Raw genomic sequence first — 16,444 nt, 5'->3', positions numbered from 1 at the left:
TTATTGAAGGGGCTCTCTCCGAAACGGATGGGAGGGGATTGGTGGGAAGGGTGTAAATAGAAGGATCAGCTTTGGAGAGGAGAAGAGTCATGTCTTGATCAGAGACTGGAGTAATGGAAGGGAAAATTGTGGGCTATCAGTGACAACGATTGTGAGATGCAGAGTGGGGGAGAAGTGGGAGCTCATGAGGAACTATTCCTATTTACTAAATAAAGTTTGAAGCAAGGTCCTCTTTAAAGAGGGAATAGTGTGGGAGGCTTGAGGAGAGAGGGTTTGGAATAACTGCTATGGGAGATACTTTGTAGTCAATTAGGGAAGAGTAAAAGGATTGCCTTGGGTCATTGAATGCCCCGTTGAAAATTGGGAACATAGTTGCAGTGGGCCTTGTCAAAGTGGTTGCTGATTTCCTCCAATATAGTAGGAGTGGAGAAGGTAGGGGGGTAGGAAGGGTAGTGTAGGGTTGGGGTTTGGCAAGGCATGAGCCAGGATAAAACAGGGGCCAAGAGATTCAAGGTAGAGGATACTATAAAGTTGGTTAAGCATAGGGTTAAGACCAGGAAGTATGGAAATTGAAGCCAGAGTAGGAGTGATGGCCTGGGAAAGAATTAATAGAAAGAGGAACTGAAAGTCATGGTGACTATAAAGAATAGATTTAGGAATGAGACACAAGGAGAGATGAAATGACAGGAGTTTCCTGTTGGATAGAGGGATTTCAGAGTTCTTGGACATGGAAATGAAACATTTATAGGTAATGATGATAGTAAGAGTTTGAACACTCACATATATGGCTAAGATGAAGTGAAATTATAGGTAATAGGAGTTGAGGAAGTTGGGGAATTGAGTCTAGGGTGTTTGAGGGAACGTCATCACATATATTGAAGTCCCATGGGTGGATGAGAGAGGACTATTGTGATTCAGGTAACGAAGAACCAAGAAAGGAGGCTGCAGGACCTTTGAGACAGTAGATAATTGCTACTCAAATCTGATAAAAGTGAATAAAGGCAACCTCTGAAAGCAAGGAAGTCTATGGCTATATTTTGGAGAGCATGGGCATATGAGAAGTATCTGGTACCAGAAAGGATGGCAAGAGAAGTAGCATCTTCTAGTGGGAAACAGGTCCCTAAGTGCCAGAAATGAAGGAGTATGAGAGGAAAAGATGAAGGATTAAGGGATGTTTGGATAGAATGGGGTCCAGAAGGTACAAGGGAATGGACAAGAAAAGCTAGAGTACAAAGTTGGGAGAAGGCCCAGGGTGAATTTGGATGAGAACATTTTCTCTTGTATTATATTTTGTATACTTGTGCCCCCTAATCTCTACCCTATCAGATAAACTCCCTGAGGGGTGGTTCTTCATTATCTTTTGTCATTGTATCCAAATACTAAATACCAAAGTATTAAGCACCTTGCCTTGTAAGCTTTAAGGCTTACTAAGTGATTCTGGTTGAATATTGGTTTGTTTGGTTTGTTTGCTTTTCCTTTCCTAAATGATAGCATTTAACAGCTGGAAGAAAATGACATATGTTTTCTTCTCCTTGTTTTCATGGTTTCTTCTGAATTAATAACCTACAGTCCATTTGATGCAAAATAAAATGATTGAAAATGCTATAAATTATAAATGCCAAGTTGTTGATGCTTATAAATGTGTAACATATGTCTTGTTTTGTTATGCCTTTTAAATTAATATAATTTATTTAAAAGGTGTGATTCTGTTTTATCTCCTTTTCAATTTGGGATACTTGAAGAAGCAGCATAGAATAGTAGAAAGAGTATTAGTCTGGGAGCTTGGAGAGGTGGTTTTGAGTCCCAGTTCTTTTGCTTAATAGCTGTATGTCCTTGATGAACTCGGAGTCCCCATAGGCCTTAGTTTTCTCACCTGTAAAATGAAAGAATTGGACTAGATTACTTCTAAGGTTTTTTCTAGCTCTAAATCTATTATCTTGTGATCTATAAAATGAGGGTGAAAACTAAATATTCCTCCTAGCTTTAACTTTCTGTGTTCCAAACTTGTGTGAAAATGGAATGCAAAAGCAGTAAGGGACCTTTGAAGACAGAATTTTAGAGAACAGAATATTAGAACTAGAAGGTAATCTTAGAAAATAGAATGTTAAAGCTGCCATCAGTCTACCTTGGGATAATGTTGAACTTAAAAGATATAAACCACTAAAGATTATGTAGACTAGAATTTCAGAAACATAAAAAGAAAAAATGATATTAATGTAATTGCAGTATGAACATAGAAAATAAAATAATAGAAAAGATAAATAGAAAAAAATAGAAAAAATCTTCTAATATTTAATGCTAGAACAGAGAACTTAGAACATTAGACTTGGAAGGGACCTTAGATAGCATCTAGTTATGTCCTTTTACAAACTGAGGTCAGAGAGGGAAAATGACTTGCTTGAGGCTTTAAAAATAGCTAGTTGTGGAATTCAAGAAGTGTTAATCCTGTGCCTTCTATGGTATAATACCAAAGAAATGTGGGATTGGTCTCTCCTCCCTCCATGAGAGATAGAATAGTTGGGAAAAAGAATTTATGTGATGAAACAGTTAAAAGAAATAGGAGACAATATCACTAGGTTTTAAAAGGTTGTCTTCCTGATCTTTAAGACAAAAATGACCAACTTAGGTGAAAGTGTATTGCTATTCAAATTTCCCACTACCAGATTTGCTAGAACCTTCAATTGTAACTAAAAGTTCATGGTAACAGAATGAAAGTAATAACCTAATTATTTTTTCTTATTTCTATTTCTTCCAGTTTCCCTTTGGTCGTCGCTTGCCCTGTGATATCTACTGGCATGGAGTTTCCTTTCATGATAGTGACATACTCTCAGGTCAAGTGAACAAGTTCCCAGGTACCAGTTGGCACTGTTATTCTTTAAGAGGTTTCCTAGGTATATCAATAAAAACACGGCAGGTCTGAAAACTCAAACTTATGGATGGAATTTATTGCTAAATTTTATCAGGCTATCTCAGAAAAGAGGTGAACTTAAATATGATTGGGATGCAAACTTAAGATTTCATAGACTAAAAGCTCAGAAACACAAAAAGATGAACTATACCGGTTTACTGCAAATGCAAACTAAAGAATGTAGAAGTGAAAGGGACCTGAGCTGGGAGGAGTCTTAGCACAAAGAATATTCAAACTGCTATCAGGTTATCTTGGGAGATAAGTGCAAGTCAGTGATATAATCAAATTATAAAGGCTTCCCTAGACTAGAGGCTATGATTATGAAAGGCAAGTGGTACCAGCCTGATGTCATTTCTATAAGGGCATGATTTTTACCGTTTGGATCATAGAAATAATATGTGGCCTTTAATCACAGTCTCTATGAGAGGTTGGTAGTGGGGCTATAATTATGCCTATTTTAGAGAGGAAAAAAATGAAGTTCAGGTCCAAGATCATAGCTAGGGGCAACTAGGTGGTGCAGTGGATAGAGTGCCAGGCCTGGAGTCAGGAAAACCTGAGTTCATATCTAGCCTCAAGACACTTACTAGCTTTGTGACCCTAGGTAAGTCACTTAACCCTATTTGCCTCAGTTTCCTCATCTGTAAAATGAGCTGGAGAAGGAAATGGCAAAACCACTCCAGTATCTTTGCCAAGAAAACCCCAAATGGGGTCACGAAGAGTCAGACACAACTGAAATGACTGAATAACAACAAAACAGTCCAGGGAAGTTCATGAATGTATGTGTTATCTCCTCTATTAGAATTTAAGCTCTTTTAGGTCAGGGACTATTTGTTTCCTTTTTTTTTTTTTGTTGGGGGTAGGGGGTGCCATAGGCCTGGTGCTTAGCACAATGCCTGTACACACTAGGCCTGAAACATACCATTCCCCGTTTGGGGGCTCTCACTGTTAAGAAGTTTTCTGTTAGCTATTGAACTCTGTCTTTCTGCAGCTCTTCTTGTTCCCTGGTCTATTTCCTGGTACTGTGCAGAACAAATCTCATACCACTTTTGTTTACTCTCACCTGAAGGTAACATTTTTAAGGGTGAAGTTTAAGAAAACATATGAATTCTTGCCAGTAATGAAAACTGGCTCTTAAATGCAGCCTGTCTTAGACAATCCAGCTGTTACTGAAGCTAATTCATGTCAGTTGCTGATATTGATGAAATCCCAATTTCCAATGGAAATTCCAGGCAAGAGCAAATACTTTGCATATTGAGTAAACAGAGTTTTTGGATCCACATATGGCAGTCAGTGTATTTGTGTTATCACATCACAGTTCAGTAATTTCTATGGACTATTTATTTATATAAAACTAGTATAATATCTTAATGGATGATTCTAAAATAAAACTATTTATTTCAAAAGAATCTGTTTTAAATGTACCTTGCTTTTAGAAAATCCAAAAGGTATCCCCCAACTTATAAACTAGTTGCATTCTAATAGTTTATTTCTAAGTCTTTTATAAATATTATAAATAATGGTTAGGCTCAATGCTACTATGAGAACTGCAGTTCATCCTACTATTATTAAGGATTAAGTTGTCTTGATGTGGAACTTAATCACTATTTTAAACAACATTTTAGCTGTGGGAAAATGAACTCTTCCCCACTCCCACCTTCAGCTTTCTCATTGTTATTTTGTTAATAACTCAAATTTATATACACTTTTAAAAAACTTTACTAAGTGCTTTCCCCACAACTACTCTGAGGAAGATAGTTGCAAGTATTATCCTCATTTTACAAATATGGTTACCGTGACTCAAAAAGGTTAAATGACTTACCCTTTTTCATATAGCTAGTATATATTTTCATATGAGCTAGAATTGGAACCCAACCAGGTCCTCTGAGTCCAAGTCCAGTGCTCTTTCCATGACACCATACTTCATAATGTTTGATGATGTCCCTCCTTTTATTTGAGGCCTAGGTCAGGTGACACCTCTACCATGAAACCTCCTCTGATGTATCCTCTACTTCTTCACCCTCCTTAAATACTTCATGTCACTTTGTCTGAACCTCTTCTTTGTACTCATTAAGAGCTATCATGGCATGGTGGATAGTGTGCTTGATTTGTGGTCAAAGGACCAATCAATCAACAAGCATTTATTAAGTTTTTATATACCAGGCACTGTGTTATGTACTGGATACATGTATACATATGTGTATATACACATACATACACATAAATTGGTACATCTAAGAGAATTACAGAGTAGATGGAAGGTAGCCTTAGTGGGAAGACACTAGGTGCTGGGGGCAGGGGTGGGTGGCAGTCCTGAAAAGGTGGTCTAGAGAAAGTAGCACTTGAACTCAGTCTTTAAAGAAACCAGAGATTGTGTAAGGTAGGAGGGAGAACATTCCGGGAACGGGGGACAAGCAGGACAAAAACATGGAGTTGGGAGACGGAGCGTGGAATATGCTATGTTAGGAATAGCAAAGTAGTCCAGCATGATTAGACTGTAGAGTTCATGGAATGGAATGATGGATTAAAAGACTATAAAGATAGGAAAGGGCCAGGTTGTGAAGAGCTTTAAATGCCAAACCAAGGAATTCATATTTGATCCTTGAGATAATGGGGAGCCATTGAGCTTACTGAGCAGGGGAGTAATGTGGTCAGACCTGTGCTTCAGGAAGATCCCTTTGGCAGCTGTGGAAAGGATAGATAAGAGTGAGAAGATACTTGCAGGAGACAGTCTACTTAGATGGCTATTGTAACAGTCCAACCGATGAAAACCTGAGCTAGGGTGGTAGCTATAAGTGGAGAGAAGCAGATAAATGCAAGAGATATTCTAAAGCAGGGTTCTTAACCTTTTTTGTGTCATGAATCGCCTTTGACAGGTGAAGCCTGTGGTCCTCTTTTCAGAATAAGGCTTTTAAATGCAGAAAATATGTAGAATTACAAAAGAAACCAATGATATGAGAATTTAGCAATCAAATTATTAAAAATAAGCTTATAAATCCCAGGTTAAGAATCCCTATTCTTGAGAAAGAAATTACAAGATTTGGCAACTGGTTGGATAAATGGTGTATGAGAGTAAGGAGAATCAAGGATGACATTAAGTTGTGAACCTAGGTGACTGAAAGGATGGTAGTACCCTTGACAGTGATAAGGAAATTTAGAAGAGGAGTGAGGTTTTTTTTGGACATATTGAGCTTAATATGCCTATGGGTTATCCAGTTCGAAATGTCCATTAATGTGGAACAGGAATGTAGAAGGCAGGAGAGAAAGAGAGGGAGAAACAGAGAGAGAGAGAGAGAGAGAGAGAGAGAGAAAGAGAGAGAGAGAGAGAGACAGACAGACAGACAGAGACAGAGACAGAGACAGAGAGAGGGAGGAAGAAGAAGGAGGAGGAGGAGATGATGATGATGATGATGATGATGATGATGATGATAAGAGAGGGCAATCTGCTAGAAAAAAAGGAGTAGATGGGAATCAAGGGTACTTATAGGAAGGTTAGGATTGGTGAAAAGATGGGTACTTGTCAAAGACCAGAATGATAGAAAAAATAGTAAGGAGATATCAGAGGAATGGAAGATGAGGAGGAGGGGAGAAGAACACTTTGATTTGCCTCATTTTTTTTTCAGTAAAGCATGAGGTGAAGTCCTCAGCCTAGAGCATGGGGAGGCAAAGTCCAGCTAAGGGGCTAGAGTGGGGAGAGGTGAGAGAGATTTAAGAAGAGATGTGGAACAGCTGCTGTGTTGAGTGGCCTGGGGAATTATTTAGAAAGGAAGGATAGTAGAATTGCCTTGTTGCATTGAGGGCCTAGTTGAAATTAACTAGCATAATTTTTTAGTAGATCCAGTTATTTTCTCCAGTTGTTATTTTCTCCAGTTGTGTTTAGCAGTGAAGGAGGCAGATAGTAGAAGTAAATCAGGGTTGGGGTCTGGCAAGGTGTGATAAGCAATAAGACAAGAATAAAGGATTCAAAAGTAGAGGGTAGTGTAGTGTTGAACTGGCTCAACAAGGACTTGAGGGCTTGGGAAGAGAAGAGAATGTAGCTAGAGCAGGGGTAACAGTTTGGGACAGTATGATGGAATAGAGAGATTGGAAGTCATTGGATAAAAGGATTGGATAAAAGAAATTTGGAGTTTTTCAAATGGAAGATCATAGATTTAGAGTTGGAAGGGACCCTAGATGTCATCTATTCCAAGCTTGTCCTTTTACAGATGAGGAAACTGAGGCCTTTGAAAGGTTGAGATGCTTCCAAGGTCATATGGGTAGTAAGTATGAGGATTTGAACCTAGGGCCTCCAAACTCCAAATCCTGAAGTCTTTCTACCTGACTGCCATTAGCTGTGAGACTAAGAGCAAGTCACTTAACTTTTCTGAGTCCTTCAACTTATTTTCCATGTTGATCAAATTTTCCATATGATCAAATATAGTACCTACCTTTTTATTGTGAGGGTCAAATGAAATAACTGGTGTAATACATTTTGCAAACTTGAAAGTAATATGTAAACTTCAACTTTTGGTCCCATTCTCCTTTTTATTATAGTGATTTGTATACATATCTTTCCCCTGGTAAGATCATAATCTCTCTCAGAGTAATATATGTATCTTTCTCCTTTCCCCTTGTACCTAGCAGTACTTAGAGTGCCTTGTATCTAGCGAGTGCTTAGAGTGTCCATTTGTAATGGAAAGAGTATTGGACTTGGGATCAAGAGGGACCTGAGTTTGAATTCTTCTTCCAACATTTATTAGCTGTGTGAACATAGAAAATCATTCAATCTTTTTGAGCCTCATTTCTATCATCTATAAAATAGAAACAATATCTTATGGGATGTGAGGAGCAAAAGAGATAATGTGTATAAAGTTTTGTAAACCTTAAAGTACTATACAAATACTATCAATAATTATTTATTGTTTTCATTATTGTTAATTTTTTACTGAGTTGAATTTTGATTTTATTCCAGCTGGAAAGATCACAGCCTCTCTGAGTCTCAGTTTTATCATCTCTAAATTGAGGAGCTTGGACCATGTGCTAAGGTCCCTCCCAACTTAAACATTCTGATTCTATATCTTTTCCACCCAGGGTATAATGTTGGGTTGCTTTTAATCAAAAAGGATTTTGATATTTTTAACAGAAAATCAAGTTGGGAATCATAAATTAAACCAGCAAGGTGGTTTAACTGGATATACTGACCCAGAAAACTTTAATTTTGTTTAATTCATTTTTAACAGGACCCACTGTTTAGCTTCTGAGGCTGCTTATTTATGTTTTCTTGAAACTTCTGTTTTAATTGGGGGGAAAGGAAATAGTAGTCCATTGGATTGAACTGTAGTCTCTTCTTATAAAATCTCAGAGTACTGGCCACAGTGAGTTGTCTCTATTGTTGAAGAATTCATGTTAGAGTTCAGCCACCCTATCTTTTCAAGCTGCTTGATTTCTTACTTAATCCTTTCTGATAGTCTTTTAAACAAGAGCTAAGAACTAAAGTATTGACAACTCTAAGCTCTGCTCTTCAGATGTAGTGCTTTGGTTTATTATGCTGTGTGAGTCAAGAAGTTCCATGTGTTAAAAACTTTATCCTCTTAATTCACTTTTTGCTCCCAGGGCTTAGAAACTTGTTGTGTGATTTTGGGCAAATAATTTCAGCTCTGTGAGACCTTAGTTTCCTCATGTATAAAAAGTGATGGTTGGAATAGATATCTCTATGACTTCTACGATGTCACGTCCAGCACTAAATTTCTGATTTATATTCTAAGTCTTTATTTATATTCCCAACTTGTCAGCATATTATAATGGAAAAAATGCTAGATTTGGAGTCAAGAAAGAGAGACCTGGGTTCCAATACCACATTCTCCACTTAGTAGTTTTGCAATGATGATTTGCAATAATCTCTCTGAGACTTAGTTTCCTCATTCATAAAATAGGAATAATGATATCTTGTATACTTATTTCACAGGTTGTTGTGGGGATTGAATGAGAATACTCTGTAGGTCTTAAAGTGTTATATAAATGTAAGCTTTTTCTGTAGACGCAACTTGGCACAATGGCTAGAGGACTAACATCAAAATGAGGTAAACCAGGGTTCAAATATCACCTTTGACATATGATAGCTATGTGGGCCTGGGCAAGTTATTTACTATTGAAATGCTCTGGGTAACGTTCTAAGAGAATAAGTTGCAAAGAATCTTTGGCAGAGAGAGTTTCTTCTCTTAGAAGATTCCATATACAAAAGACGTCAGATATTTAGTCCTTATGGCTGTTATTTTAACAGTCTATGTTTCTTTCATGTCTAATAAGTTTAAGCAAATAAGCAAACCTTATTAATTTAGTCCTTTTGGCTGTTATTTTAACAGTCTGTGTTTCTTCCATGTCTAATAAGTTTAAGCAAATAAGCAAACCTTATAAATAATGAAATTTAGGATAATTCTGACTTGCTGAGTTTTTGAAGCATTTGAAATTTAACTTTTTAAATTTTTAAGCATTTGAAATTTAACTCTTTTAAAAATTATTAGGGCAAATATATTTAAGTATCATATGTACCTAACTCTCAAAATCTTAAAGATTCTTTTTGGTCACACATTTTGTTCACAATATTTTTTTCCATATTCTGTCCCAGGTACAAGATAGAATTATTTGCAATGGGATGGTGTTGGTATATCCTATCCCATTTAGTACTTCTAGCACTAACTCAGGAAATGTGAAAAATGCAAGTTACTTAAATGTCTATGTGCTGTGGATAGATTGTGGGAGTTATTTCTCTCAAGTCAGTTCATTTCAATGACTTTTTGTTAAATGTCAGCTGAGTGCAAAGCACTGTCCTAGGCACTGTAGGAGATATCCACAAGGATGAATAAATCGTAGTTTAGCCATCCTACAAGCCCCAGCCTGTAGTCTGTTAAGGGAGATAGGACATAGATTCCCAAAATATAAGAACAGGACATGCCAAACGCACAAGAAAGATATAAACAAAGTGCAAAGAAGGAAATATCATTTTTAACTGAGGGAAATCAGGGGAGATTTCTTAGAGGATATGGTATTTGAAAACTTTGAAGAATGGGTAAGATTGCAGTGGCTAGAGATGTTGGAGGAGAAAGGAGTGGATTTTAGGGGCTCAAGGAGAACATATTCCAAGGTAGATAATTTAAAAAACCTGACTCTTAGGTGTACTCTCCCCTTACCAGTGGTGGTGAGCTACTTCCTTCTATGTTCCCATCCCTGGTGATGATGATGGTGGTGGGGTGTTCATGCATACTAAAGACTTTTGGGCCTTGCCATTCACCCTGCCACTGAACTTTTAGGACCTTTAAGCCCTTCCTTCTGCTCTATTTGTTATCTTCCTCAGTTAGAGTGGTAGCTCCTTGAGAGCAGAGGCTTTCTTTTCTATTTGTATCCCTATCACATGCTTGGTATACATATTAAGCACATAATAAATGCTTTTTCACTTATTCATTTCCAGCTGTGGGATGGCCCATAGGCATTTTGAACCCAACAATATCCAAACAACTCATTTTCTCTTCCCTCAAACACTCCCCTCTTCAAAATTTCTCCGTTTCTGTTAAGGGTACCCTCATCCTTCCAGTCTCCCATATTTGTAATCTCGAAATGATCCTCAATTCTTCACTCTTCCTCATCCCTCAATGCTCAAGTCTTGTTGGCTCTACTTTCACAATATATCTCATATCCACCACACTCTCCCCACTCATGCAGCTATTACCCCAGCTCAGACTCTTGTTATGTCTCACCTGGACAATAGTCTCCTAAATGGCCTCACTGTTTCCAGTCTTTCTTTTCACCAATCTGTTTTCCACACAACTGCCAAATTGATATTCTCAAAGCACAGGTCTGACCATGCCATTCAAGAAACTCTAGGGTTTTCATTTTGCTTCTAGGGTAAGATATTAAACTCCTATATTTGGCATCCTGGTGCCAGTGTACCTTTCAAGGATTATTGCACATCATTTTCTATGTTCCAGTCAAACTAGCCCATTTGGCATTAACTATGTACAGTGTTCCATCTCCTGTCTTTGTGCCTTTGCCTGGAATATGCTCCCTCTTTATTTCTGCAGCTTAGCACTTTTGGCTCCCTGCAGAGTTCAGCTCAAGTGCCACATCCTCCTTGAGGCCCATCCTGAGCCCACTATGTTGCTAGCACCCTCCCTACAGAAATTACTTTATATGTATTTTATATTAAATTTTCTATATTCATCTTATTTCCAGTAGAATTTAAACTTCTTGAGAGAGGGACTGTTTTATTTTTGTCTTTGTGTCTCCAGTGTTTGGTGTAGTGTCTGGCACAGTGTAGGTGCTTAATAAATGCTTGCTGAATTAAATAAAACGAAACCCTTCATTCTAGAGGTTAGTAACAAAGCTAAGTATAGCTCTTCTCTAACATTAGCCATTTATTTTTATGTGGTTAGAAAGATACTTTTGTTCTCTTTAGTTTTTCATGATCTGTTTGGTCTTTGTAAGCAATGCTGTCATCAAATTCAATGTTTTCTTAATTCTACTTGAAAAACAATATGTTGGGTAGAAGACTATAGGCTAAGTCACAGAACTCTGACATATAGAATATTTTAGATTATATTTTTTAATATTCTATGTTCTTGGGTCTAAGATCTGTGTAGATACCCCACAGTGCTACATTTCCAATGTTTTCTTTCCTCCTTTCTCCTCCTACCAGGCATGACAGAAATGGTGCGGAAAATTACGCTGAGCCGAGCCGTGAGAATCATGCAAGATCTCTTTCCTGAGGAGTACAACTTCTATCCTCGCTCATGGATTTTGCCTGATGAATTCCAACTGTTTGTTGCTCAGGTAGATCCCATTCTGAGGACATTCTAAAGTTGAGTCATGACTTATATCTGTCTCTATGACAATTTTGGTCACAATTATTAATATGAGACTGTGCTCTAAAACCATCTTTGCATATGTTCATTCCACAAACAAACAATTCATCCAATAAACATCTATTTAGTACATGCTATGTATGCATGTGAAATGCATGGTGCTGGGAACTAGGGGGAGATACAAGAATAAATAGGACCTGACCTATTTATTCTAATAGTTTCTAATCTAGTAATGGGGTTAAGGCATGAATACAGGTAAATACCACACAAATTTGAACATGAGCACTGAGCTTGTAATTAATTAGACTAGAGTTCAAATTTCACCTCCAATGCTCAATAGTTGTGTGACAGACAAGACTTGTAACATCTCTGAGCTTCGATTTCTTCATAAGTAAGACTGGGGATATTGATAGTATCTATTTCACAGAGTTGCTGTGAGGTTCAAGTGAGTAATGGATATAAAGCATTTTGCAGATTTTGAAGAGCTATATAAGTGCCAGTCTTGTGAGGTAGTTAGTTCAAGTATTATCCACATTTTTTCGGTTGGGAAAACTGATTCCTGAAGAGGTTCTATGAATTTCCGTGTCTGCTACACTGCTAACTTTGTTGTACTGCCTTGTATCTTATAGAAACATATAATCTCAGGGTTGAAAAGGGAAAGTGGAGCCAAATGACCTGCATTCAAATCCTGGCTCTGTCATAAACCTTAGTCAAGTCATTTAATTTCTCTGAATAGTAGTCATCTCATCTGTAAAACAGAGGAGCAGATTAGATGACCTTGATGACCCCATCCTGCTCTAACCCTATTACCCCACTTCGAGGCAGGGAGACACTTCAGGAAGTGGTTCCAAAAAGAAGTTATTCGGTGTGGGAGAAAGCAGGCTTTAGTGCAAGGAGTACTAGAACTGGGGCTTCTTCCTGGCATGGCCATTAACTGGCCCTGGGATCTTGAACAGGTTGCTTAACTTTTCTGGGTCTCAATTCTTTCATCAATAAGATGAAGGATTTGAAATAAATGCTTCCTAAGGTCCTTCCCATCTTTGAAGTTCTATGATTCTGTGTTCCAGCCTTCTATGTTATAAGGTCCTTTCCAGTTTTGCCATTCTATGATTGTGTTCTAAAATTCTGTATTCTAAAGTTGTTTCCAGCTTTGACATGTCCTGATGTTCTGTGTTTTAATGTCTGAAGGTCCCTCGTAGCTCTGGAATTCTATGTCCTAATATCCTGTGTTCAAGATGTATCAGTTTTCTCATCTGTAAAATGGGGATAATACTTTACCTAAACGAGCTTTAGTATTCTAGGTTCTAACATTCTGTACTTTAAGGTCTCATGCATTGCTAAAATTCTGTGGATCTGTGCCATTTTGGTTAGTCTTTTAATGGTGGTTTATGTAGCCTATAGGTTAGTTTCTAAGACATTGTTTTTCTGTTTTGTTGTCTTTTTGTGTACGTAGCTGATATGCCTTTCTGTGTTAAATTATTCAAAAGTTTTGGTAAAATCATCACTTATCCAACATTAAAATTGAAGTTGACCTTCAGGTTTTTGTTAATTGTCCATAGGAAAGCTTTTCACTGTGCCAGTGTTTCTATGGCTTTCAACATGGAAATGATTGACTTATTTCTCCTAATTGCTTTGCCTTTTGCTATCACTTATTGTCTTGATGGTGTTAGGGCTCAATACATTCTTGTCTGCACCATTTTTTTTCTGTTGAGCCCGTAGAAAAATCTCAACTTTAACTGTGTGTCCTCTGCATATTTTCACAACAGACCAAGCTAATGCCACAGCTAGTATCAAGTTAACAAGCATTTATGAAGCACCTTCTATGTGCCAGGCACACTATGCTAAGTGCTAGGGATACAAAAAAGGGCAAAAACCAATCCCTGCTCTCAAGGAACTTATAGTCTAATGGAGGAGACAACCTGCAAGGAACTATGTACAAAGATATATGCAGGGCAAGTTGGAGATAATCTTAGAGGGTATGCTCTAAAATTGAATATGAAAAAGGCTTCTTGTAGAAAGTAGGATTTTAGCTGAGACTTGGAGGAAGCCAGAGAAGCCAGGAGGAGGAGATAGGAAGGGCAAGAATTCTAGGTCTGGAAAACAGCCAATGAAAGTACCTGGAGATAGGAGGGAGAGTGGGTTCTTATTCAAGGAACAACAAATAGGCCAGTGTCACTGGAACATTGAGTGCTTGGGGTAGGGGCTGAGGGGAGTCAGATGTTATATTGGAAAGGTAGGAAGGGGCATGGTTATGAAGGGCTTTTAAGGGCTTTTAAAGACCTTTTAAAGCCAAACAGGATTTTAATATTTGATCCTGAAGTCATTAGGGAGCCACTAGAGTTGATAAAGGTGAGGTAGGGATGGTGTCACGGTCAGATCTATGACTTAGGAAGATCATTTTGACAGTGGAGTAGAGGATGGACTAGAATAGGAAGAGATTTGAGGCAACGAAACCAACTAAGCAGAGGAGAGAAGAGGATATGTGTGTGTGTGTGTGTGTGTGTGTGTGTGTGTGTGTGAGTGTGTGTATGATGTTATGAAATGACAGGACTTGAAGTTAATTGGGTATGGGAGGAGTGAGTTGAGGAGTTGAGACTTGATTTTGACACCTTGGTTTTGAGCCTGGATGACGGGCAGGACTGTGATATATTCAACAGTAATAAGAAAGTTAGGAGGAGGGTAAGGGGTTTGGAGAGAAAGATCAGTTTAACTTTAGACATGTTGAGTTTAAGATGTCTGGGAGGCATCTAATTCAAGATGTCTAAGAGCCAGTTGCAGATATGTGACTGGAGGTCAGGAGAGAAGTTAGGACTGGATAAATTGATCTTAAAATTCACTACATAGAGATGATGATTGAATCCATGGGAGCTGTTCAGACCACCAAGTGATGTAATATAAAGGGACAAGAGAAGAGGGTCCATGATAGGGCCTTGGGGACACCCATGGTTAGTAGGTGTGACCTGGATAAAGAGCCAGCAAAGGTTACAACCTAGGTCTCTCTTGATCCTAAGCCCAACATTCTTTCTTCTACAATAATGATATCAGAGGTAGTAAATGACAGCTTCTCATGAAGAGCATTAAACACTTTGTGCTCCAGTCAGACTGGAATGCTACTGCTTTTTGCTCGATCTCATCTACCCCTCTCCCAACTCCATGATTATTGATTTGACTTGACTTCTAATATCCTATATAATTATTCTCTGAAGAAAAATATCTTCAAATATACCTACAAACAATGAATGTCATGCATGAGTTGGAGCAATATAGTGAAACTCTCAAGGGTGAGGTGGCATGGCACAGTGGATAGAGCCAGTTTTGAAACCAGAATTATCTGTGTTCAAGTCCTACCTCTGACACATTGACTGGGAATACAACTGGGAAAGTCACTCAATCTTTCAGTGTACTAGATAACTCTCTGACTACCTGAGGGAGTGTCCTCATCAGGAAATTCCCTATGTCAGGGAAATTACCAGTCTATTACTTGTTCCTGTTAAGAGTAAATTCAAAGGGATGCACAGGTTTCAATTTTATGATTTTTATTAAAGATTGTAGTATATTGTGAAGTCTTATAATATTTTAAAATTTGATGTTTCCATCTCTTACAAGGAATTGGCATTGCATTTATTTTGGGAAAGGAAATGAGAAATTCACAATTTCCTGTTATTAGTTTGGGAAAGTGCTACCCACATGTGATCAGCAGGTGGCACCAGGGATAAACATGGAGCATTCTCAGTGGAAAATTTTGTGAAGATGAAATTTTAGCAGATGGCCGATAAAAAAAAAATCTTTGGCATTGATTTTACATATGGTCTTCCATCTGGGTATTTGAGAAAAGTACAGTTTTTGTTATCAAAACAGTATATATTATGGTGAAAGAGTTTGTATTTGAAATAGTTTCTCTTGAGAAGAAGCAATGTGATTTACAAGAAAAAACTCTGAACTTGGAGTTGAAAAGCCTGGTTCTAGTGCTGACTGTTCTACTCCTTAATCACTATGTGACCTATGACCCTACAGTCCTGGGCAAGTAAGTCACTTGCCTTTTTGGGCCTAAGTATCTTTCTTTATAAAATAAGAAAGTTTGAATGGAATGTTCTCAAAATTGCTCCTGGCCTGGGTATATAATGAAGAGAGTAAAAGACTAAAGGTGGGGACTTAGGGAACTACAAAATATGAGGTGGTTTGATCCAAAGCTACCAATGGAGATGCTGCAGGAACTATAGCTTTGTTTTTCCATCTGTTTCAGATTTTGTTTCCTGTACTTCCAGAAATAGAACTTCACCTCCTGCATAGATATATCACACTGTATGTGGGGCTTTTGCTTAGCTCAATATGTTTATGGAAAATGATATCTGAAACTTGAAAAGCCCATTCTTTGTTAAGAAACCCACTCGAATTTGTTCATTCCAATGAACAATTTTATCCAGTCATTATTAGTTACCTAATATAATATGTTGATGGCTCTGTTCTAGGTGCTGTGTAGGATAGAGAGAAGAATAAGACATGCTTCCTCTCTTTACAGATCTTATAGTAGGATGGTGGGAAAAATAAGACACTCGAATTTTGGTGCATAAAAGAAGTACAAAATAAGTACTATGAGAGTTTCTTGGGAGGAGTGTTTACTTCCAACTAGCAAGGGGGGAGGAGAGAAGGAGGGGAGATAATTTGTTCAAATATTCCTTTTATAAAAAGATTTCTGTGAAGCATA

At 37.8% G+C, this 16,444-nt stretch overlaps 1 protein-coding gene across 1 annotated transcript in view; it reads left to right on the top strand.

Moving 5' to 3' along the window:
* The window catches only part of LOC114047398 (tubulin polyglutamylase TTLL11-like), a 237,933-nt gene that overhangs the window by 28,790 nt on the left and 192,699 nt on the right, over window positions 1-16,444 (top strand). The window contains exons 3-4 of the mRNA XM_027868227.1: window positions 2,756-2,852; window positions 11,574-11,707. Coding sequence (XP_027724028.1) covers window positions 2,756-2,852; window positions 11,574-11,707 — 231 coding nt within the window. The remainder of the gene's footprint in view (window positions 1-2,755; window positions 2,853-11,573; window positions 11,708-16,444) is intronic.

This window comes from Vombatus ursinus, unplaced genomic scaffold, assembly GCF_900497805.2.
Source record: "Vombatus ursinus unplaced genomic scaffold, bare-nosed wombat genome assembly UNPS02014786.1, whole genome shotgun sequence".
NCBI lineage: Eukaryota > Metazoa > Chordata > Mammalia > Diprotodontia > Vombatidae > Vombatus > Vombatus ursinus.
This window is presented reverse-complemented; position numbering and strand designations above follow the sequence as displayed.